The sequence below is a fragment of the Phaenicophaeus curvirostris genome, chromosome 2 (assembly GCF_032191515.1).
Source record: "Phaenicophaeus curvirostris isolate KB17595 chromosome 2, BPBGC_Pcur_1.0, whole genome shotgun sequence".
Taxonomy (NCBI): domain Eukaryota; kingdom Metazoa; phylum Chordata; class Aves; order Cuculiformes; family Cuculidae; genus Phaenicophaeus; species Phaenicophaeus curvirostris.
The window spans coordinates 110417439-110440140 of NC_091393.1; the positions used below are offsets into that span (position 1 = coordinate 110417439).

Below are 22702 nucleotides of genomic sequence, written 5' to 3' on the forward strand. Positions count from 1 at the left end.
GCTCCCGTGCGGCTGCGCGTCGCGCCCCGATGACGCCGGATGGCGTCATCGGGGCGCGACGCGCAGCCGCGCGGGACGAGCACATGCGCCGTGTGGGGAGCGGGCGCCATGGCGGCTGCAGCGTGCGGCGGGGAGGCGGCGCGGCCCGTGTGCGCGTTCTCGCCCCGCGAGCGGCGCCTGTTCGCCATCTCCGCGCCCGATGGGCGGCTGCAGGTGTGGGACGCGGCGAGCAGCCGGCTGCAGCAGGAGTACGTGCCTTCCGCTCACCTCAGCGCCGCTTGTACCTGCCTGGCTTGGGCCCCCCCCCCCACGGCGGCGGCGGCGGGGAGGCCGCCCCCTCCCAGCAAGGTGTGTGAGGAAAAATGAGATTGAGAGGGGGGGTGGAGTGGGGAAGAGGTGCCCAGGGGTGGGAATGGGTATGAGGGCGCTCCTGGAGCTGGAACGCGTGGCTTCACCCCGCCCTCCCTGCGCCATGTGGCAGGGAGCGGGGTGAGGAGGGGGGCCTCGCGGGGCTGGGGGCGCATCCAGGGGCTAACGGGGAGGCCCTTCCACGGTAGGATTGTAGAATCGTGGAATGCCACGTTGGAAGGGATCTCTAGGGTCATCCGGTCCGACCTTTTTAGGTGTTCCGTAGCTTAAACGAGCTGGGCCCGCGCCCTGTCGAGCTAAGCCTAAAAAATGATCAGCGTAAAGGAATCGTCTGCTTCCCTGTGGAGACTATTCCAATGTTTAACTGCTGTCATGATCAGAATTTTTTTTCTGGAATCCAGTCGGAATTTCCTGATGAGTAACTTATACCCCACGTGTTTTCTCTTTCGTTCCTTGTGCAAAGGGAGGCTCCATCCTCTTGGCCGACACTCTTTGGGTACTGGCGCATGATGATGAGGTCTCTTCTAAGCCTTTTCCTCTCAAGGCTGACCAGGGAAGGGATTGTCCCCATGTACTCACCCCTGATGAGACTACGCCTCGAGTCGTGTGTTCTGTTTTGGGCCCCTCACCACAGGAAGAACCTTGAGGGTCTGGAGTGCATCTAGAGAAAGGGAGCAGAGCTGAGGTAGGGTCTGCAACACAGGGGTTCTAGAAGCAGCTGAGGGACCTAGGACCATTTAGCATGGAGAAGAGGAGGCTGAAGGGGGACCTATCGCTCTCTGTAGGTCCCAGAAAGGAGGTTGGAGCAAGGTGTTGGTCTCTTCTCCCAAGTGATAAGTGATAGGACAAGAGGAAATGTCCTCAAGTTATGTTTTAGAGGAGGAGTTTTAGGCTGGATATAGGGAAATACGACTTCATGGAAAGGGTCCTCAGGCACTGAAACAGGCTGCCCAGGGCAGTGGTAGAGTGAACCATCCCTGGAGTGGTTTAGAAGACAGGTAGATGTGCTCAGGGATATGATTTAGTAGTGGACAGGTATGGTTGGACTCGGAGGATCTCAAAGGCCTTTACTAACCAAATGATTGTATGATTCTATGAAACCACATGTTGGTGGGAGAAGAAGCACTGGAGGCTTTTAAATCTCTCTTTAAAAGCAAAGAGGCTGTCAACAGAAGCACTGACTGTGTAAAACCATTTGTCTTTCGTATAACCTGTGTGGAGGAAGCCTTCCTTGACGGAGCAAGGTATGTTACTTCACAACGCGTCTCATCTTAATGGAGAAGGCGATGCTGCGGAGCAAGTCGGCTGCTGCACGCCCACTTAGCTTATGGTACGGGTCACATCCCAGTAAAGGCAGGATCTCTCCATGCTTCCTTAGCCTTTGAAGTATTTCCATGCAAGCTGCTGTGCTGTCCGCGATGCGTCTTCCCAAGCTCAGGAATCCTGCAAGAAGGTATTCAGTAACTTTATTCAGTGCGCACAGCAGAAGGCTTGAACTTGTTTTATTTACAACACCTAGAAAGGTTGGTTTACAACACCTAGAAAGGTTGGTTTATTTTAACTCCTTGAACTTGTTTTATTTAACTCCACTTCAAGCAAACACTTGACCCAAAAATACCTGGACTGTGTACAGTTGGGTGCCTTTTCATCCTTTTTATGTTGAAGTAATCCTTTTCCTTGAGCTAGAACATACCTTTTTTCCTGAGGAAAAAAATTTATTTCATGGATAAAGTACGTGAAATCCATTCCTTTTATCATAGGAAGTGGAGGGGGCTTTTTAAACTGCCTTTTGGTATGTCAGCAATTTAGTTCATTTGAAATCCTGTCAGAGGTATTTCAGAATTCTCAATGCAGAGGTTACCCATCCAAAGGAGGACAGTGGTGTCTTGTGTCTCTCAGTTGAGCCACTTAGCATCTGAACTTTGAAAACTCAGCAGAAACGGTTAGTTTAGGTCGGCCTAGCCTGTTCATTTGTCACGTAACTTTGAACAAAATGGATGCAGGACTGTATGGGCTCTTCACACTTAAATAACCTGAGATTGGCATGTTGAAAATGGGGCAAACCTGCCTTGTGTGAAAAATCAACTTAACCCTATGTCAGGCGCAGGAAGTTTCTGAGGCTTTAAAACCCAGCCCTTTTCTGGAGACCCACCCTGAAGGCCACAGATGCTCCCACTTTAACCTGGTTTAGGTCTGTATGGAAAACTGACTTGATCAGACAGTGCTTGAGTGCCTCTCAGTGCTTTCTAATTGCTCTAGTAATTAGAATGCTGCCCACTGTTTGAAACTTGGTGTGTTTTCAAGTGGAGCTGGAAAACATACTGTTTCTTGGAATAATTGTGCCATAAACTTCTATAATTGATTGGTTTGTCCCTAGTCTGAAGTGAAGAACTAAAGCTGTGATGGTTCTGCCAAATGTACTTTATTGAAATGAGTTTCCTGACATTATTTAGTCTTCCTTTTTTTTTTTTTTTTTTATTCCTAGAGGGTTTACATCTCTCTATGCAGTGATGCTACCTGGTGTCTGAGAGTAAAACTCTGCCAGTAGGTGTCTGTAAGAGGTATCTGGTCAAGTTACACCTCACCGAGGCGTGCTCTGGACTGCTGCCATGTTAATGAAGGTCGTGTGTTGCAGGGCGATATTAGAAACCAAGTTTTGAACTGCAGGCCCTGGAATCGCTGATGCAGTGATGGCTTGTTGGGGTGTTCCCTGCACACCAGCATTCCTGGTGTCAGTGTTTCCTGCTCGCAGTGCGCACCAGCTCCTGCTCCACGAGGTCCCTCGTGCAAGAGTATGTGGACCACCACCTTCCTCCTAATAAGCTTCAACTGTTCTGTCATCTTCATCTCTCAGGACTCTTGAGGCTTCCCCTCATTCTGGTGTTTTCAGTGCTTTCCTTCACCCACGAGCAGCAGAGACTGGATTTCTGGGTTGTTTTTTTTAAAGTCCTGTTGGCTGACCTGCTCAAGTAAGAACGTTGTGGAAAAATAAATGCACAGTCCCTTTTTTCTCCATCTCTACTAACTAAAACACTGTGGCTCTCCAGGGAGGGTTGAAGGATTTCTAAATAAGCTTGAGTTTCTATGAATCTGAGACAAAAACTTCAAAAGGAAATTGATACGTGGTATGGTTTAGCTCCCTTGTCCTGTCCATGAAAACAAGGTGCTCTTAAATTAAAGACCTTGATCCAAAGTGCATCCAACATGGATCTCCACTGCAGTTGGCAGTCTGTCTGTTCTGCTGTAAGGTAGAGAAGTTTGGCTGATGTTTTACTCTTTAGGTTTTTAGCTTTTATTTTAGCTCTTAGAGTGCTTTTTTTACATTATCTCTACCACTTAACAGTGTGTGAATTCTCCACTGGCATTTATTTCCTGCAAAGATCTGTGACAAAAAGCCCTGCTGATAATAAAGAGTGGTCAGTAAAGAAATACATGTGCAAAAAAAAAACTGGTGAGGCTATCCCTGTCTCTGGCTTTCTGTTGGTACTGGAATTACCTGTGGACTTCAGCGGGAATTCTGTTGTACCTCTGGGTTGTTCCAAGGGAAACTGGCCACAACAAACCGAAATGGAGATACACAGATTTTAGTTTAAAGATTTATGCCAGGGAGGAAGTAAAATTTGCTCTTAATCATGGTTTTGCCTTGCAGTCTGGCAGTGTGGGGGCACTGAGCGAAACTCAGTAGAGAGATAGAAAAGCACTGGAACACACAAACTGTGCGTGTGCCTTGGGGCTGCGTAGCCTTGGTCTCTGCAGGGCAGACAGCAGTTTCCAAATGACATGGCTGCCAAAAACTTAAGGAGTTGAATCTTTCCTACACATTATCGTAAAACCTGGTTGATTTACTTGGTTGGGCTTTGCCACTGTGATTGTTTAACAGCACCTCTGTTTTCATAATACTTAATAAACACTTTTTCTTCCCAGGAAAGATGAAACCTAAATAAATCCTTGTGAAAACTCAGTGTACTCTGTTTTCTCCAGAGACTGCTTTTGATATAAAAGTGCCTGTGTAGCATTTTGGTGTTTATTGGCCTAAACCAAACCACTTTTCCTTGTAGAAGGTAGTGTCTGTGTTAAGTACAGGGGAAAAGAAAGACCTGCTTCAAAGCAGCACAGCATTGTGCACTGTTAAATCCTAGTTGTGGTGAAAACTCCCAAATCCTTATTTTCGGTGTGTCTCTGAGCTCAAATGAAAAATATTGAAGCTGACTGTGTTGTGTCTGACAGCTGAGCTGCGCCAGCTTGCACAGAGCTGGTTGCTGATGTTTTAGCGGAGTCTCCTTTGGCTTCTCTGGCTGCTCAGCAGCGCAGAGAGTTCTGTTGTGTAAAGGAAGCATTGACTGCTGTATAATTCTTTTTCTACATTTTAGAGAATGTGTTGCTGTAATGTAATGAATGTAAGGAAAGATACTGAAGTCGATTTGAAAGCTGATGAGTAGCATTTTCTTCTCAAGTCCTTGAGAAGATTTTTTTCTTCTCAACTCATTGAACTTGATTTCCTTTTTTTTCCTTGCATGTGTGATTCATTATGTAGGATTAACCCAGTGAGAATAAATATACTGGCTCCTTCTGCATTCTTCATTCATGTGTTCCAGAGCCAGTTTTATTCCTTCTCCCCATCCCAGTGATGTCCTGCATTCACCTGGTTTGGGTTAAAAGAGATAAAGTGAAATCCGGCCTTGAAGTGGCAGCTAGCACTTGCAAAGCAGGAGAACGGTGACTCAAGAATTCCCTGACCATAGGAGAACCTCTGTTGCCAATGCAAAGCCTTGGGCAGAGCACTTAGTTTTGAGTCCTTGTCAGTTCCTGCTGCTCTGTGCTACCTTGCTTTCTAGAAGGCACTATCATAGAACTACAGAATGATTTGGATTGGAAGGGACCTTAAAGCCCATCCAGTTCCACCCCCCTGCCATGGGCAGGGACACCTTCCACTGGATCAGGTTCCTCAAAGCCCCATCCAGCCTGGCCTTGAGCACCCCCGGGGATGGGGCATCCTTGACTTCTCAGGGCAACCTGGGCCAGGGCCTCACCAACCTCACAGGAAAACGTTTCTTCCTCAGATCTCACATCAGTCTCCCTGTGTAGATAGAGATTCTAGCATCCGAATCATGAATAGTTAGTATTTGCAAGACTCTTCTGAATAGCTTTTGAGAAAAAAATAAATGGATTATTCTCGAGCAAGTGTTTTTGTCCTATGGAGTAAGTATTCCAGTTGTGTGAACCTCTGCCTCTGGGGCATAAGCTACGTGAAGAACTTACATGTGCGTTTCCCCTCATGTCTGTGGTTGCCAGCCTGGCAAAATGGCCTCCACCAGTGCATCCAAGTGACTCATAGCAACTCTGTTACCTCGCATATCGAGGTGCGGATGAGCCTCTAGATGCTCGGCCCTTCAGCATCTTTGGTTTGTGCCTGGGCAGAGTCTGCTGACTGGCTGAGTCTCAGCCTTAGAGAAGTGTTTTTCCCTTTGCTTTCGGCCTGAGAGTAGCTGGCCAGACTAATGTATTTCATGTTTTCTCCTTTTCCATTTTCCAGGATGGCCCACAGAGGAAAAAACGGAAGTCCGAAGTTGTGGAAGTGGACAAGCAGTTAGACATCCTGGCTATCGGTACAGCAGTTGGTAGCATTTTGTTGTACAACACAGTTAAAGGAGAATTACAGAGCAAGCTAGTAAGTAAGACTTTTCCTCTCCTGCCACCCACTGCCGATGGTTTCAGTCAGTTCATGCTGCTCTTTGTGTTGCTTGAAAATGGAATAAACTAATCTAATTACTCAGGTCTGGGTTTTTTTTTCCTTAGTAGCTGTGTACACTAATAAAGGTGCAGTAATTCAGTGCCTGGGTGTCTTCAGGCAGAGGATCTTCTGCTGATGGCAGCGTGTGCGCATTGATAAATCTAGGGTTTAAAGTTAATGTAGCATCTTAAGGTTGCAGATGGATGCGTATTTTGCATTAATGATAACAATAATGATGAAATGGCTGATGGGAGAGCAGGAGGGCTGTGCCCTCAGTTCTGCACAGCCAGTTCTGCACAGAGAGAGGAGGGTGGTAGCCCTCGTTCACTCCTGGAAGGTGTCATGTTGGTGGGCTCCTCTGTAAACTTGCCTTGCTTGTGGAAGGTTCTGAGCTCTCAGTGCATTAATGAGACGCACGGAACTTAGGATTGCCTTCCTCATTGATAACCTCCCTGTTAATCCCAAGTACTGTGGTTTTAGCCTTGGGTTACAGATCTGTGCAAATGACTGTGTAGTACTTGGGGTACTTGGGAATGCTTGTGCTTCTGAACTTTTAGCTGTATGCAGGGTGATGAATGTACATGGATTTAGAGAAGACAGTGACTTAATATCATATGCGCAAGCGACACCAACCAACGGATGTCAGCTCTGATTTATGGAAAAGCTGTATTTATGCCTGAAAATTGAACAACGTAAAGGAGTTGCAGTTTAAAATTTACTGTCTCAGTCGGTTTGCAAACACTGCTGCTCTGCTATAGGAGCAGGGTAGTGGGTGTTATTGGCAAGTATTTTGGTTTTTACAACTAGGTTGAATTAAAAGATTGTTCCTGCTAGAATGAGAGCTGTCACTCTTAGCTGTCCTTATTGAACAGTGTTTCACTGTGATGTATTTGGTCTTGCCCAAAGCTGATTTGCAAGGATATTTTGGGGAGCAGCCCAAGCTGGCTTGGACCAATTCAAATAGTGAAATTTATAAACTCCAGGAGATACTTCATGGATGATTAAAGGGTGCATTTGAGCTGCAGAGTTTGGATGTTAAGATGAATAACAGCCCTTCGCAGGGTCTTCTGATTTGATGATGGCTCTCACAGAGGGAGGGCTGCTTATCTCCGAGTACTCAAGGAAGCAGGCGCTAGGGTGGCTGTAGGCAGGGTGTCTGTGCTAGCCTTCCCTTCACCAAATTTGATGCTGTTCGACAGCTTTATTGATTCTGGGTATAGAAACAGTGGGCAGGGAAATTTGTTTTTTGACTCTGAAGTGCTAGAACAAGAATTCAAAGACTTTGTGTATTTATCAAAATATGAAATATCTTTAACTTGTGTAACTGTATATTGGTCTTTAGAATCATAGTCCCTTCATGTTGCTGGTGATTTGAATGTAGTTCTCAAAAGAACAGCTTGTTCACGTTGCTGGTGTGGAGAAGACTCATTGGTCGAGACTTGTTCACTTACTAATGAGTTGACTCTCTTTTCCCTCTTATAGGATGGCGGTCACGACAGTAGAGTAAACTGTGTGAGATGGCACCAGGACAACTGCTGCTTGTATAGCTGTTCAGACGACAAACACATCGTGGAGTGGAACACACAGACCTGCAAAGTAAAGTGGTCAGTGATGCGGGTTTTGGACAGATTGTTCACACTTGCTTTTGCATGTTTCCTCCCTCCCAGGTTGTGGTGGGGCCCTGTTGGAAGTGCTGCACTCCGCCGTCCAGGCTGCATGGCTGCTGTACAAAACTGACAGTTGCCTGTTGTTTTTCTGAGTTTGGAAGTGGTTTTGTTTATGATAAAAGAGTAATTCTCACAGTTGAATTTCTCCCTCTGTGTATTGGGAAGATGAGATGAAATGAGTGCTGAGAGGGATTTGGGTCCCTTCATGCTTACGTTTAATGGGATATGGGCTTCCAGTCACTTTTGTGATGCTAAAAAATCTAAATTTTAGAAAGTATCCTTGGAAATACATGGGAGCAGATACTGGAACACCTCAAACAGATTAAATCAGTTCCATACACCTGGCTTTGCTCCCAGGCCTTGCTGTGATGATAACCCACTTGGTTTCGCTCTCTACTGATGTGCAGTGGGGACAGTTCCACTTGGCTGTCTGAGCAGGCCACTACTGTTCAAGTACTGTTGAACAAAACAGAGCTCAGTGCAGTGTAACAAGGTGTCTGGTGTAGGTGTTTGCTTTCTCTTGTAATAAAGTCAAATTGTTCTTAAATTTCCCAGCAGAAACCAAGATTTCTGTTCATGATCCTGGTTGTTTTACTTCAATAAAAGCCCCTGTGCAATGGCCCCTTGACCCTTTTATATGCTGCTGTTTCCTTTTTTGTAACGCTTCCCACTGTTGTGTTATTCTTGCTGCAGCTCTGCTAGATTTGTTAGAGACTGTGTGGGCGCTGCAGACAGCCTGTTGTTTGTAGCCTCTGATTTCCCTGGAAGAGGGGTGCATCCTTAGGTTGTACTCAGTTGAGACTGACATAAAGTACCAGAAGGTGGCCGTAAAATTTCCCTCCAGTCTTCTCTTCTTAGGATCCAACACCACACCCAGTTCCCTCATGTTTTTCTTCTTCCTGAGCCGCCTTGGTGCTCCACTGGAATTTCTCTACCATGTCAGCTGGTACTGTCCCAAACCAGACACAGTGCTTGGAAGAGTTGTGCAGAGGAGAGGACTCGCTTTTCTTGACCCACTGACCACTCTAGCTGGTGCAGATCAGTATGCAGCTGACCTACAAGGGGGAACTCATGTTCATGTTCATGGCAACTCATGTTCAACTTGCTGACCACTCTAGCTGGTGCAGATCAGTATGCAGCTGACCTACAAGGGGGAACTCATGTTCATGTTCATGGCAACTCATGTTCAACTTGACCATGAGAACTGCAAGCTTCTTTTCTGCAAAGCTGCTTTCTAGCCATTTGTCCTGGGATTTTTCAGCCCCACATACTGGATTTTACGTTTTCCTTTGAGTTTTGAGGTTCCAACAGCCCATTTCTCGTGTCACTGAGATGGCCCTGAGTAGCTGCCTTGCCCTCCAGCGTATCAACTGCTCTCCCTAATTTGCTGCCAAATGTAAATGTGTTGTGTGTGCTTTATGCCCTTTTTTGAGGTCATTAACACAGACCTGGGGGTGACAGCAGTAACTGGCCACAAGTGGAACTTCAACCACTGTTCTTCCTTTTTCTCCTCTCTTGAGTCACTGATCCAGTGAAGCACCTTTCATAGAATAGTTGCCATTCACTTGCATCAAGAGAAGGCCTTCAGGGCAGTGGTTTGGAATTCTTTCTTTTGCAAGAGAATACAAGATCTTGTCATGCTCTCCGTAGAAGCAGTGCTGTTTGTCAGGTTTATAGGCAGTCAGACTTCAGCTTCTATGAAATCTAATCACAAGCGATGCGGTAAATGATCTCTGTTTGGGAGACAGGAGAGACGTGGCTTGGGCCTGTGGAAGTGTTTCCAGAGCTCGGGATGTGCTGGGGTGCTGGGTACTTCTGATCTGTTAACTGTGTTAATGCTTTCCTTGCCCTGTGAGAAATGTGCAGTACTCAGACTCTTCAAAGCAGATGGAAGCTTTTCATGACAGCATCTTTCTTTTTATTATCTTTTTAATAGTACCTTGAGCCGTAGACCTTTAAGGTGAGGTTTTATTATTGCCAGTGTCAGAGACAGCCTTAGGAGGAAGGCCAGGAGCTAAACGGGCCTTGTAACTCTGACTTGTAGTGTGGAAAAGCTTTTCGGAATGGTTGGTGTAAGTTTTCAGGTTGTGGTGCAAAGAGAAGTTCTCAAATGGTACTTGTTGTATTTTTGTGTAAACAAATTTGAGGGAGAGGAGCAGAGACAGAACAGCTTTGACCTCATCTCTGACTACTTAAATCATTATTTTTCTTTGATAATCTTTGCCTTACACTTCCCAGCATGGTTGATGTGCGTTTTGAGATAATGGTAATAAATGTTTTTTCTTCTGTTTCTCCATCTTTCTCCCCTTTGTACCACACCCTTCCATCCAAATTCTAGCAAGTGGAAAGGTGACAACAGCAGTGTCACCTCTCTGTGCATCAGTCCAGATGGGAAAATGCTGCTGTCAGCTGGTAGAACTATAAAACTGTGGGACCTGGAGACCAAAGAAGTCTACAGAGTGAGTAGTTTGGTTAAACTGGATGCAAAAAACTACCCCATTTGGTTGGCAACGTTGTGCATCTGGTGTTTCCTGATGGGATATCAGAAAATGTCACTGTCTGTGAGGGGACAGTTGGTAGGTCTGGGGTTGCTGGGAGCTGTCGCTGTGATGATACTCTCAACTGTGGTTTCAACTTGCTGAGAGTTGCATGAGGACGCTAAATTCCTTGGCTGTGTCTGAGCAGGCTACCAGCACCCCTTTTCAGGGCTGTAACAGGAAGATGGATGCTTCTTTACTTCACAGGGTCCCTTTCTGATACCCTATCTGCGGGGGATTCAGTTTCCCCCAGCATTAGCTATTGCTGGCGTGGGCTTGCGCCTGTGCTCCGTGACTTTAACACGGGTCTCTCCTCGAAGTCATCAGGTTTCTTTGCTCAACATCACATAACTGGTAGCACTACCAGTTTTATTGTCGAAACCATCGGGAGGTGCATCTGCATCCCGCAGTGCCAAAACCTTGTGCTTTTGAGAGTGGATTGAAGAAGCAATTGTTTGGGGAGGGTTGAACAGCCTTTGTGAGTCAGCAGGCCTGCACATTCATCTTACAGTTGAGAATGAAACTGTGAATCTGGTTTCATTGTAAAATTGTGTGGGGACACAAAAAAAGTACCTTCTGACAGTAACAGCTGCATGGGTGGATGTGGTTTCTCTTGAAGGGACTTAGTCCCTGTGAATTTTCCTTTGATTTCCCATGTAACTTAAAATTCTGATGAGTATCTGGAGACTGGAGAGTCAGGAAATATTTCTTTGAAGTACAGAAATGCAAGGAAGCCAATCACTAGTAACAAAATCACATGTCGTTGTTGAGTTAGTAGCTCTTGAACTTTTCCTAATGTTCTTTGTCAACAACTGTGTGCCGTATAATGGCTCATGGCAGTCATTGAAAGATCCTTCTTTTCCTCTCAGCATTTCACAGGCCATGCTACGTCAGTGTCATCATTAATGTTCACTACAGTGAAACCCATGAATGAAAACAAGCCCTTCGATGGAATCACAGGGCTTTATTTCTTGTCTGGAGCTATCCATGACCGGTTACTGAGTGTGTGGTATGTAGTCCTTTCATAATCTGTAACTGTAATTATGATGAATATTGAGGATAGACTCAACAAGTGTGTTCTGACCTCTGTGATTAATGAGAAGGTTAAGCAGAAAGGGCACTCTGGAGAAATGCAGTGATGATCTCTTAACTGGTAACTGATGGTGGAGTGAAGATGTGAATTTCCTTGGCTGTGTCTGAGCATGCTTCCAGGTGTCCTCTGAATTGTTGGCGTGTGCCGAGAACACACTGTGTAATAGGCTTCATTGTGAGATTTATGCTGAGTTTTCGTGCTCAGTTTTACTTGGGAGTTACTTTTGCACTTGGAGTTTCTAAGCTGGAATTACAGTATGAATATTTATGGGTGGGGTAGATACCACTACAATCTCTAGTGGTTTATGGGCATTACAGTGCTTTTCAAGTAGGTGCAGAGGGTGTTTGCACTCTGGTAAATAATGTTTACAGTAAATAATGTGTTCTGTTCATGTCTTCCAGGCAGATCAGATCAGATAGGAAAGAGAAGAATGCGGTGATGTCTTTCACAGTAACAGATGAACCAACTTATATTGACCTGACCGTATCAGAAGTCAAAGAGGAGGTAGGAGCAGTAGTTCGTACCCAAATACATTCTAACAATTTTCAATTATCACATCAGTTTCCTTTTAAGGGTGTAAAGGCAGAAGCTTGGTTTGTATTGGGGTTCTGGTACATAGAGATTGGATCTGAGTGCCAGTTCATGGGTTTGAGGGTATTTATTACAGGTGCCTTTATAGAACTGATAGGTTGAAATATTGCTTTTCAAAGCTACTAAGTACAAATTCAGTGCTTTCTTCAGAAACATTGCTTGTGAAGGTGGAGAAGTCAGTTGGTCCCTATTCAGAACAAGTTAGTCATCAAATGGTTGTTACAAGTTGACAGCAAAAAATAAAAACAAAATTCTTCTGAAAAATCCAGTTGGGGTATGGTCCTGTTCCTTCCTATCTGAAGTGGCTCTGGCAGTGTAACTGCATTTTGAATTAACGTGCTGTCAGTGAGCTACAGCAGCAGTGTGCATTCCCTAAGTCTCTCCATTTCCGCAAGCACAGCTCTTTCAAAGTAGTGGTCTTATGAAGGTTGCCTGCATGTGAAACAGGTTCACAAATTGTTTCAGTAATTATTTTAAACACGTTTCTTTGCCAACTTTGTATTCCTTCTCTAAAAGTGGTATTTTGTGCTGTATTTTGTGATGTTTCCAGCTGTGCCCTCTCACTGCATGCACCGGAGATGAGAGCATTCTGTCATGCACAGTTGTCCTTTAATTGCTCAGAGGACTCGTCTCTGCTTCTGTCCTCTAAGCATGTTTACAGTGTCAGCCTCTCTCTAGACCTCTGCCTCTGGACATGTTGAGGACCATGGTTTTTGAGCATTTTTCCTTATGATGCTGTGTAGCTGCTGCCTTTCAGGCTGTTCATATTGGAATACATTGGTAGTGACAGTAAAGTACAGTTAGAAGTTATCTTGTCTTCTAATAGTTTTACTGAGTATTCTTGCAATATTAGTGTCTTTGATCTTCCTTATGGATTTAGTTCTATCTTTAATGTGTTTATTTACTGGAAAAAGTTAAATCATAGCCATGCAGCTGTCTCTTGATGTCCTGGGTTTGTCTGAGGGTGTTTGTCCATTGGTCTAATCAAAGCCTTTTGCTGTCCCTTCTTTCAGCCTGTGAAGTTAGCGGTTGTGTGCAGAGACGGGCAGTTGCATTTATTTGAACATATCTTAAATGGGTAAGTCAGTGTTCACAGAATAGTTTGGGTCAGAAGAGCCCTCAAAGCCCATCCAGTTCCAAGACCCTGCCATGACTTCTCTGGGCAACCTGGGCCAGTGCCTCACCACCCTCACAGGAAAACATTTCTTCCTAAGATCTCATCAAAATCTCTCCCCTTTCAACTTAAAACCGTTCCCCTTTATCCTATCCCTGCAATCCCTGATCAAGAGCCCCTCCCCAGCTTTCCTGTAGCCCCTTTCAGTGCTGGAAGTTGCTCCAAGGTCTCCCTGGAGCCTTTTCTTCTCCAGGCTGAACAACCCACCCATCCTGAGGGTATCTTTGGGAAAGGTCCAGGATTACTCTATGGCAAAGTTCAGTCTTGTCCTGTTGCTGCCTTTAAGCTCTTATGTGTTCACAAACTGGGTCCTGGCTGGATCTTTGTGTGAGGTTACTGGACACATTTCTAGAGAGCTCTCTTGTTGGCTTTGCACTGCGCTTTTGCATTCTGTGTTCTTTAGCCAAGATTTTGTGTGTTTGTGCTTCGTTGCAGCCATCTGTGAAGGGTGCAAACTGGCTGAGTTTGCTGGGGGCCTGCCAGTGGTCAAGATATTGAAGTGTTTAAGCTAAAACTGTTAGATTTTTTTCATTCCTTTGTTTTTTCATTTTTTCCCTAGTTATTGCAAAAAGCCCTTAACATCAAACTGTACTATCCAGATAGCAACGCCTGGAACTGATGGGGACTCCACGCCAAAACCAGTCCCTATCCTCGCAGCCGCGTTTTGTGCAGACAAACAGTCCCTGCTGCTTGTGTACGGGAACACCTTACAGCCCATCATAGAGAAAGTGGTACGTGAAACTCCGGGGAGAGCTTTGCATGCTCTGACATGGACTGCACGCTGCTCACAGCTGGAGGGGATTCTTTATTGTTTTTTAAATTGTTTATCAAGACAAAACTTATTCCTTCCCCTGTTCTGGGAGCTGTGACTGTTGCCCCTGAGTGGTTTGGAAAGGCAATTTGTATTCTTCCACTCTTCCATTTAAAATACAACTTGATTTGTTGGTGGCTGTTTCTTGCCATTACTGAGTTAGGCCATTGGAACCATGTTTAATGTGGTTCTAGTTTACCTATGTAAACTGCTTTGGAGAGCACAGAGATCTGGTACGAAAAGGCAGATGTGCAAGGCAGCTGCTGCTCTAGAGTGGAAACCAGTTCATTCTACTTTAAACCTGGAGTTTGTTCTCATCTTTCAGTAAAGTAATGAGTCACAGAGGTGAACTGCAAATATTGACTGGGTTTGTTCTGTCCTTCTAGTCTGTGAACACCGCTGAATCCCACGTGTGCTTGATAAGGGATGTCCAGAAAGTGCTGTCGCTTAAAACAGACGTTGCCCTAACAAAGGTGAGCTTTGTGGGAAATGGAATTTTATTGCTCCTCTTGTTTTACTTAGGAAATGGTTGAGTTCACTGCTCTCTTAAAGTGAGGTTGGATTTCTGGATGACCCTGCTCAGCGCTGCAGTGGCAGCTCTGGATGCCCACAGTGCTTGCGGTAAAGTGTGCTTCATGGCTGCTGTGTGTCCTGGGACGCTGCAGCACACGGTTACCCTCCTGCAGCTCAGGGCAAGTCCTGTTCTCGGCAGGTGTGCTTGAGAGACGGGGTGGTTTCATTTCTGACTGAGGTCAGTCCTTCTCCTGGAGTCTGTCAGGTTGTCCAGCCTCTTTGACCCTCATGGTTTGGGGTGAAGTTGGGGTGGCTTTGTTCTAGAGGCTAAATAAAAATTAGTGGAGCCTCAAAGGATACGTCCTTTTGGCTCTTTCTCGAGGAGGCTTTTGTGCATTCCTACTTACAGGGATACAGTGCCTGATAATGTGATCTTGGCACGGAGATGGCAACAGTGTCCGCTGAGGCCTCTTGCCATCGTTATCTCTCGTGCAGGATCCCCTGGGGCTTAGAGACAGGCTGTGAAGTCCTTAAGCTCTGTGTCTATTCAAGGCCTTGAAGATTTGAAATGCTTGCAGTATCCTTGAAGTGAGCGGGCAGTGCTGTTTTGCCAACCCTCAAGTTACGTTCTGGATCGGATGCTCCATCGGCAGGACAGGGCCTTGTGCTGGTTCCTCAGCCCTGGAGCTGGTGGGCAGCAGAGCTGAAATGCAGCAAGAGGTGCAGGACCTCCCTGGCATGCTGTGATGATACCCATCCTGGTTTCGCTTATCGCTGAATTCCAGTGAAGACGCGTTTCTCTTGGCTGTCTGAGCATGCCTTGTGGGGAGAGAGTCCAGGCTTGGTGTGGTGAGCAAAGGGCTTGAGCTTTTCTTGAGCTTTTTTGGTACAAGTGTCGAACAACCATTGAATGGTCAGCATTGAGTCATTCTGCAGCCTTCACAGCTGTTCTGCATGGGTCCAATTCAATCCTAGCCCGTAACTGAGTGTCATCTATCACAGAAGGACGTCCGTGACCTGCCTTGGCTTCAAGGCTTTTGTTTCGATTACAAAATCTTTGGAGCCAGTGTTGATCTGTACATTTGTTGATGGTCCCTTGGCCAAATGCTTGCCTGATATTGCGGTAATTTCCACTGCTTTATGTCCCATTTTGAACTCATACAACAAAATTGCTTGGATTTGCTTTTTTCCCCATCTTTAGTTTGATAGCGTAATATAAAAAAGACTGAACGGTGAAACCAAAGCCATTAGCATACATAAGTAGAGGGAATTTCACCCTTTAAAAAGTTATTGGACATGAACACAGCTGAGTAAAAGCTGAATCCAAAATAAGTATCACCATTTGCAATGACAAAAGTGGCAATGTTTTTTGCACCAACCTAATATATAAAGAAAATGGGTTGTAGCGGGGCTGGTTTTACTGTTTGTATGAGTGCCTTGGGATAAAAGTGGTATTTTAAACTGGAAGAAAGCTCAAGATATTGGCAATTCATGGAGATGTCATTCTATATGTCTGCTAGGTAAAGACGCCTGTTGTGAATTCAGACACCAAAATCCTAGTGCCTGGTATTCCTGGACACAGTACAGCAGTCAAAACTCCATCCACGGGAAAGGAGAAAAAGAAGAACAAGAGGAAATCAGGAGAGACAGAGGTAAAGTGTTTCCTCTTTCAGACAGCAATAATGGAAAAACTAGAATCACAAATCATCATGATGAATTCCTTAGGTGAGCTTGCACTTGCTTGTTTGGCCTGGCAGCAAGGTTAATGATAGCATTTGTATGAGAGCCTTCCCTCTGCTGAGAGCCTTTCCCTCACTCCAGTGTGCCCTGCCCGTGGTTTCACCATGTTACTGCAGAGCTTTGTCACACACTTGTGCCTGTGTCTCTGGGCTGAGGTGTATAACTGCTTTTCAGCCGCAGCTTCATCTTCTCCCCCTCTCCCCTTGCTATTCACTGTCAGTATGTTTAAAAGAATGTGTGAAATGTGTGTTATTTCCCAGCAGAATTGGGGAATGCTGTAGGGGAGTTAATTTGATTCCAACTGTTGTTTCTGAGAACTGCACTGCCCTTCTTTGCCATCTGCAGGAGAGCATCGAGGAGCGCCTGGGAGCACTGGACATCGATGTCACCAAAGTAAAGACTCCAGGTGGCCTTCCACAGACGGATAGTTTTGCGGTGCTCCTGGTTCAGGGCTTGGAGAGCAATGATGCAGAAATCTTAAATGTAAGTGTCACAAAGTCATTGTATGAATGCTGTGTAATCTCTTCTCTGAGACTTGTGGAGAGCCTTGCTGGAAGCCAGGGAGGCTGGACTGTCAAGAACCTGTTGGTTCTCCCAGCTAATTTGCTGCTCAAGGCAGTGGAATTATAAATGATAGTAGTGGTATTACTTGTTTGTTGATATCTACCCTACTTTCCATCCAGGAATTCTGAGGCGCTTCTGTTTGTGATAATTTGTTATGTCACAGTTTGGATGTTTTACAAGTGATGTTAGTGCTGATGCAGCCGCCTTCCCTTGTGCTTGAGTTGGAGTATAATCTGTGCTTAGTCTCCCAAGCGTGCAGTTTCCGAGTAGGTTGTATTTGAAACATACATTGATGACAACCGTTTAACTTGAAAAGCTTTCTGTTGCTCTTGGACTTGGAGGAAATGGTGATTCTGGGATAGGGAAATGAAATTCTAAGAGTTTGATGCTGAATAGAAATGAATCGTTATGGATCCTGGTGAAAGACGTTCTTTTACAGCAGTTGGGCACAAAAAATAGCAAGGGAAATTCTAATGTGCCTGTGATGCTTTGTTTCTGATATGGGGTGGATGGGCTACAGGCAGTGCGAGGTTATTTTAGACGGGTTAATCACATTGTTAATTGTGGCTGACTTGAAAAATAGAACTCTTTTTGCATAGCAAATCTTTTACTAGTTATCCTCATCTTGGCATACGAAGGTAGTGCAGTAGAAAAAGAGACTTAAAGCCAGGAGTGTTTGACTGTGCGCATTGCTCATATATGTGTTAAAGCTTAAGGATTCTCTCTCTGATCATATTTTTTTGTTTTAACAGAGAGTGCTTAACACAAGAAAGGAAAATGTAATAAAGAACACAGTAGCCAGAATGCCCATCCACGCTGTCATTCCACTGCTGCATGAGGTAGGAGGGTCAGCGTTTCTCAAACTGTCACATAGCCCTGCTTGGTTTGCATTCTAGCTGGAGAAAATCCAGAGCCTGTCTCTACTTTTACCACTGAAATTGGTTTGGTAGTTTAACAGGACAGAAATTGTTCCTCATTTCTCTCTGATACGCTCTTATCTTCTCTGCTGAAGCTGAACCGAAGGATGAAGTGCCATGGTCAGAGCCAGGAATAGCATTCGATCATGTACTGTTATCTTAAATGGTGATATGGGAAAGAGAAAAGGAAGAGGTTAAGCTCAAGATTGTTCAGTCTCTGCAAACAGTTACTATTGCATTGTCTTTTGAACTGTTAAAAGTGATAATTTGAAACATGAAAATAGCAGAGCTAGCCAGAGTGAGGTGTATGAGCATCATGCTAGATACTCATGTGAGAGAAAGAACAGACTACGTGCTTACGGTAGTGAGTTCAGATACCACTTGGATATCGAGAGGCAATTCCTTTCCTCTCTTGAAGTTGCCTCAGAAGACCAGTTGCTGTATTTAATGTTTGTGACATCCCTTAGTAATAATTTTAAAAGGGATTTGGCCTCTGAACTGCTTATTCAGTGACATTAAATCAAATCTGTATTTGGACAGAAGTATGTTCAGGATTAGCTCATTTGGACGTTGCTGTGTTTAATCTGAACATCAATCAGTTGCTCATTACGTGAATAACATCCTGTAGCATCACTTAGTGGTTGGATTTCTCCTGTGTCTTCACGTGCTGGCAACAAGTAAGGTTTCATTTTCACTTGGAGTCCTGCTCTTCTCTGAACGATGCAGGAGGCCTGGGTGTGAGTATTTAGACTCCCTTTAAGGGTGTGTGTGTGACACCTCCTTAGACATACGTTAATGAGGTGCAGCCGTTCCTCTCTAGACCCTTTGTCAGAGGAGCTGAGGGTGAGGGTTTGACTGTGTAATCTCAGTGCTTGGACAGATCTTCATGTAATTGTCTTCTCCAGGGCCTGGGATTCGTTCCATGCAATGTCCTTCACCTGACACTGTCTCCACTTGTTTCCCCAACTTGTCCACCAAGCAGATACACAGAGGTGTATAATGAAGGGATTTCCTGCTGCTGATTCCTGATAGATTTATGTTTCACTGGATACATTGCCTGTTAGGAGTTCCAATTTTATTGTAATAATAAAATTAGGCTTCTGCAAATTATCAGCCTTTGTCTAGGGTTGCAGAGCCAACAGTCTGATCCTCTGAAGCCTGAATGAGTAATCCCAGCAAACTTCCAGCACCTGGAGATCTTTCTACCCCAGTATTGGGGCTGTCACGGGGATTTGTTGTTGGTTTTTTTAAGCTTATGATGTGCTTGTTATTTAGTGATGACTATTTTTGTCCCTTCAGCTTACGAAGAGATTGCAGGGCAACCCATACAGGTAAGAGACAACTCGACTACTGTTCAATTCACCTGGAACTTCGCTTGTGTGCCTTACGGTTCCTCCCTCTGCCTGAGCTCCATAGGAAACTGTAATTCAGCTGCAGCATCTTGAAGGAAAGATTGTCACTGATACGGTATTCAAAGAGGAGCTTTTGTTGAGGCAGAGCTTTGTCAGGGTGGCTAAAGTGAAATTGAACAGGGAAAAGAGTACCTGAAATAAGCACAACACCCTGAAAATATCTTCCAAATCCCAGGATATTAACACTGCAGACCTGATCAATATGGAAAATAACTAACAGATGTGTATCTTTTCTGGTTTAATTATCAAATATATTTAGACATCAGAGAGAGTACTAATAGAATGAGAGGGAACAGTTTTAAGCTGAAAGAGAGGAGATTGAGATGAGATCTGAGGAAGAGATGTTTTCCTGTGAGGGTGTCGAGGCACTGGCCCAGGTTGCCCAGAGAAGTTGTGGCTGCCCCATCTGTGGAGGAGTTCAGAGCCAGGTTGGATGAGGCTTTGAGCAACCTGATGCAGTGGGAGGTGTCCCTGCCTATAGCAGGGGGTTGGAACTGGATGGGCTTTGAGGTCCTTTCCAATCCAAATCATCCCACGATTCTGTGACCTCTGGATATTGTTTTTGATTAGTAACAAAGCCAGCTCTCCCTCCCCACTCTGTCCCATCTGTGTCGCTGTGAGGAGAGCTTTGCTGGGACCGGCTGGCCTTATTTGGAGGGGAGGGCATTGTTTTTTCATAAAAATTTTAAGTGGAGAAAAACATAGCATACTTTTTTCTCGTATTCACTGAAACCTCCTGTAAAAGGTGTCAGACACACAGAGCCCTGCACGTCTGGTTTAATCCCTCAATCAAATTTCTGTTCTTTTCCTAACAAAATAGTTTACAGAGGTATCTCATCTGGATGGCCAAACCGTTACATTCCCATTGGCATTTATCTTTTTATCTTTCTTTGTCATGAAAGAGGAACAGCATTGAGAATATGAAAGGGGTGTTTCTCTCCTTAATGTCATTCACTTCTCTCTTCCAGTGCCTCACTAATGGTCCGATGGCTGAAGTCAATTTTAACTCTACATGCATCCTACCTTTCCACAGTGAGTATTTTTCATTATTGCTAATGCACATAATTCAAACTAGATTGAATCGGTCCATTGTCTCCCTTCAGGAACCTGTCTCCTGCTCTCCCCATCTGGCAGTGCCCACAGTACAGAGGGCTGAGCTCCTGCCACTTGTGCCAGATTGCTGCACACTCGTTATAAATTGTCTCAGTCTTTCATGGCATAGTTATAGTCACCCTGTAGTCATGGCAAGTAGTTCCTCAGTTAAGAGAAAGGCATTTTGGTGCTGTTAGTCCCATTTATTATAAGATTGATGTGTGTCAGACCTTGTGCATGTTGCTGAGGCTGCATTTGTGCACATTCAGTTCCCATTTACTCAAGCATTCCAAACAGTATTCGACATCTGCGGGAAGGAAAAGCGGGGTAAGGACTGCTGTGGTTTGACAGCAGATGTGTTTCTAACATGGCTGAATGTTAACTGATGAAGCCTCAGGTGGTTTCTGTGAACCTTCAGCCCTCCCTTTTGTCTAGAATAATGTGCCCAGGGATTGCTTGTCCCAAACATACACAGGGAGTTCTGAAATTTGGAAGTAACCAACACATCCCAAGTACCTTAACAGCTGCATTTCCCTTCTTCCCTCTCCTCTCTCTAGTTGCCAGACCTCATTCCTCAGCTGGGAATGCTGTACCAGTTAATGGAGAGCAGAGTAAAAACCTTGCAAAAGCTTTCCCGTCTGCATGGAAGACTCTTCATTCTCGTCACCCAGGTGAGTTCCAGCCAAATAGCTTGTGATGTGTGGAAGAAGTGTTGTTTGCAAACCTGCTGTTCAGTTGCAATCCCATCCGATGGGGCCTGGGAACTCTGTGCAGTGACTGTACAGTGCGCTTGGTAGCGCTCGCAGCAGTGCACTTCTCAGATTGTCTGCTCAGTACCTGCTCATGGGAAGTGTTAACATGATTTGTCCTGCCAAATGTGTTCACTAAGCCATAGTTTTAAAGGGTGATAAGTGGGAGGGACTGTGCCACTGCAGAGCAGATACCTCTAAAATTATACTGTCCTTGATACTTGCTTGGCCATTGAACCACTACTGTAAATGAATTTATATGTGTTAAACTTGATGTAGACACTGTTTACATTGCTGTGAGCTTTGTTGATGTTTGAAGTTCAAATGATTGCACCAAAGGCTAATCTGCAAATTCCCTTCAGGCTGCAGCGTCAGAAGCGGTTCAGGATGTAACTGAGGTGAATCAGACTGCAAAGCTGGTGTACGAGGATGGTAAGTGTGGTGTGCTGGGTGTAGCTCAGTGACAGGTGAGACGTGGCTGCTCATCATGCTCCTGTGCTTATCTGCTGGTGTGCAGTCTGCAAGTAGAGGATTTTAGCAGGAAGTTTGTGGCAGGAACATAGGTGGTAAATGATGTGGGCATCTTGTAGATGGTTCTTCCCTCCTTTCTTCCTTCTCCTTGTATTCCCTTTCCCTTTCCCTTTCCCTTTCCCTTTCCCTTTCCCTTTCCCTTTCCCTTTCCCTTTCCCTTTCCCTTTCCCTTTCCCTTTCCCTTTCCCTTTCCCTTTCCCTTTCCTCCCATCCCTGCTTCACAAGCTAAGGAACCAGTCAATAAGAAGTTCAACGTGCTGTTGAACTTCACTGGCACCCTCCAATTCCTGATGTTAGCTGCCCTCTGCTAGGCTGGGCAAAGCCAAACACTTCGACGTTTGATCAACTGGACGTCGAGGTGGTGGGTGGCACCGTGTGTGCATGAGCACTTTAAGTGTGGCCTTTTATATCTACTGCAGCTTCACGCTGTAGAATCCTAACAGCAGGGATTTGTTCCTAATTCACATTGACCAATCTGATCTTCAGGGAGCATTAGTTTTGGAACTGTGATAGGGCAGCTGGGAGACTTAGAGGCGTGTGGGCTGGGCTTGGTTGGCACAATGACACCATAAAGTCTGTTCTCCAGATTGAGGGATTATTTTCTCTTCCCAGAATCCTCGGAGGAGGAGGCCTCAGATGATGAGATGATTGCAGATAAAGACTCTGATGTAAGTGGAGCCCCATCAGATCTTCTCCCGTTGGCTCATAACATAAACTGTGTGACTGTCATGGGTTCAAACATTCCTGTTTCGTTTTTTCCCCAGGAAAACTGGGATGAAGATGAAGAAAAAGAGGAGCAATCTGATGAGCAAGATGAGCAAGACATGACTGTCGAAAAGGAAATCAATGGTGATTCCGATTTGGAACCTGAAAACGAAAGTGAAGAAGAATAGCAGCACAAAAGAATAATGTTAAAATTGAAACAAGTGGGCCACCAAACTCTGCCATTCTGGATTGTCTGGCTGAAAGATGCCACGTTTGCCTGCCGGGAGCGCAGCCTCCCGCACGGCCTGCGTGAGGGGCACAGGTGGGGCGCTGTGCGTTGCTGAATCCAGAATGTTTAACCATGCCAGCCTTCTCTCGCCCTGTTTCCCTGAGCTTACTTATAGAAACATTTCTCCGCCCCATGGTCAGATTATGCCTGTCATGTGGACATGCATTTGTATCTCAAGTGAAATAAACCTGCCACCGCTGTCGGTGTGGTAAACTTG

General features: G+C 45.2%; 1 protein-coding gene and 3 non-coding genes across 4 annotated transcripts; all 4 read left to right on the forward strand.

The window, feature by feature from the left end:
• The first annotated feature begins 62 nt into the window (after window positions 1-62).
• WDR43 (WD repeat domain 43) lies at window positions 63-22702 on the forward strand. Its single transcript, XM_069850447.1, has 18 exons — window positions 63-348; window positions 5903-6037; window positions 7583-7704; window positions 10106-10226; window positions 11174-11313; window positions 11799-11901; window positions 13002-13066; window positions 13722-13893; window positions 14360-14446; window positions 16007-16138; window positions 16572-16709; window positions 17543-17629; window positions 19007-19038; window positions 20088-20151; window positions 20769-20882; window positions 21323-21392; window positions 22104-22159; window positions 22256-22702. Exons 1-18 carry the CDS (start codon window positions 109-111, stop codon window positions 22382-22384), a joined length of 2007 nt encoding a protein of 668 aa, XP_069706548.1. The 5' UTR covers window positions 63-108; the 3' UTR covers window positions 22385-22702.
• On the forward strand, window positions 8128-8205 carry LOC138718449 (small nucleolar RNA SNORD53/SNORD92). The gene has a single exon (XR_011337088.1). It is a non-coding gene; the product is annotated as a small nucleolar RNA SNORD53/SNORD92 (small nucleolar RNA).
• Window positions 10369-10452, forward strand: LOC138718450 (small nucleolar RNA SNORD53/SNORD92). Its single transcript, XR_011337089.1, has one exon. It is a non-coding gene; the product is annotated as a small nucleolar RNA SNORD53/SNORD92 (small nucleolar RNA).
• LOC138718447 (small nucleolar RNA SNORD53/SNORD92) lies at window positions 15225-15303 on the forward strand. The gene has a single exon (XR_011337086.1). It is a non-coding gene; the product is annotated as a small nucleolar RNA SNORD53/SNORD92 (small nucleolar RNA).

Coding starts and splice junctions, on each gene's coding strand:
- WDR43 (XM_069850447.1), top strand. CDS start 109: ATGGCGGCTGCAGCGTGCGGCGGGGAGGCGGCGCGGCCCGTGTGCGCG. Junction 13,067..13,721: donor TTTGAACATATCTTAAATGG/GTAAGTCAGTGT, acceptor TTTTTTCCCTAG/TTATTGCAAAAAGCCCTTAA. Junction 21,393..22,103: donor AAAGCTGGTGTACGAGGATG/GTAAGTGTGGTG, acceptor TTCTCTTCCCAG/AATCCTCGGAGGAGGAGGCC.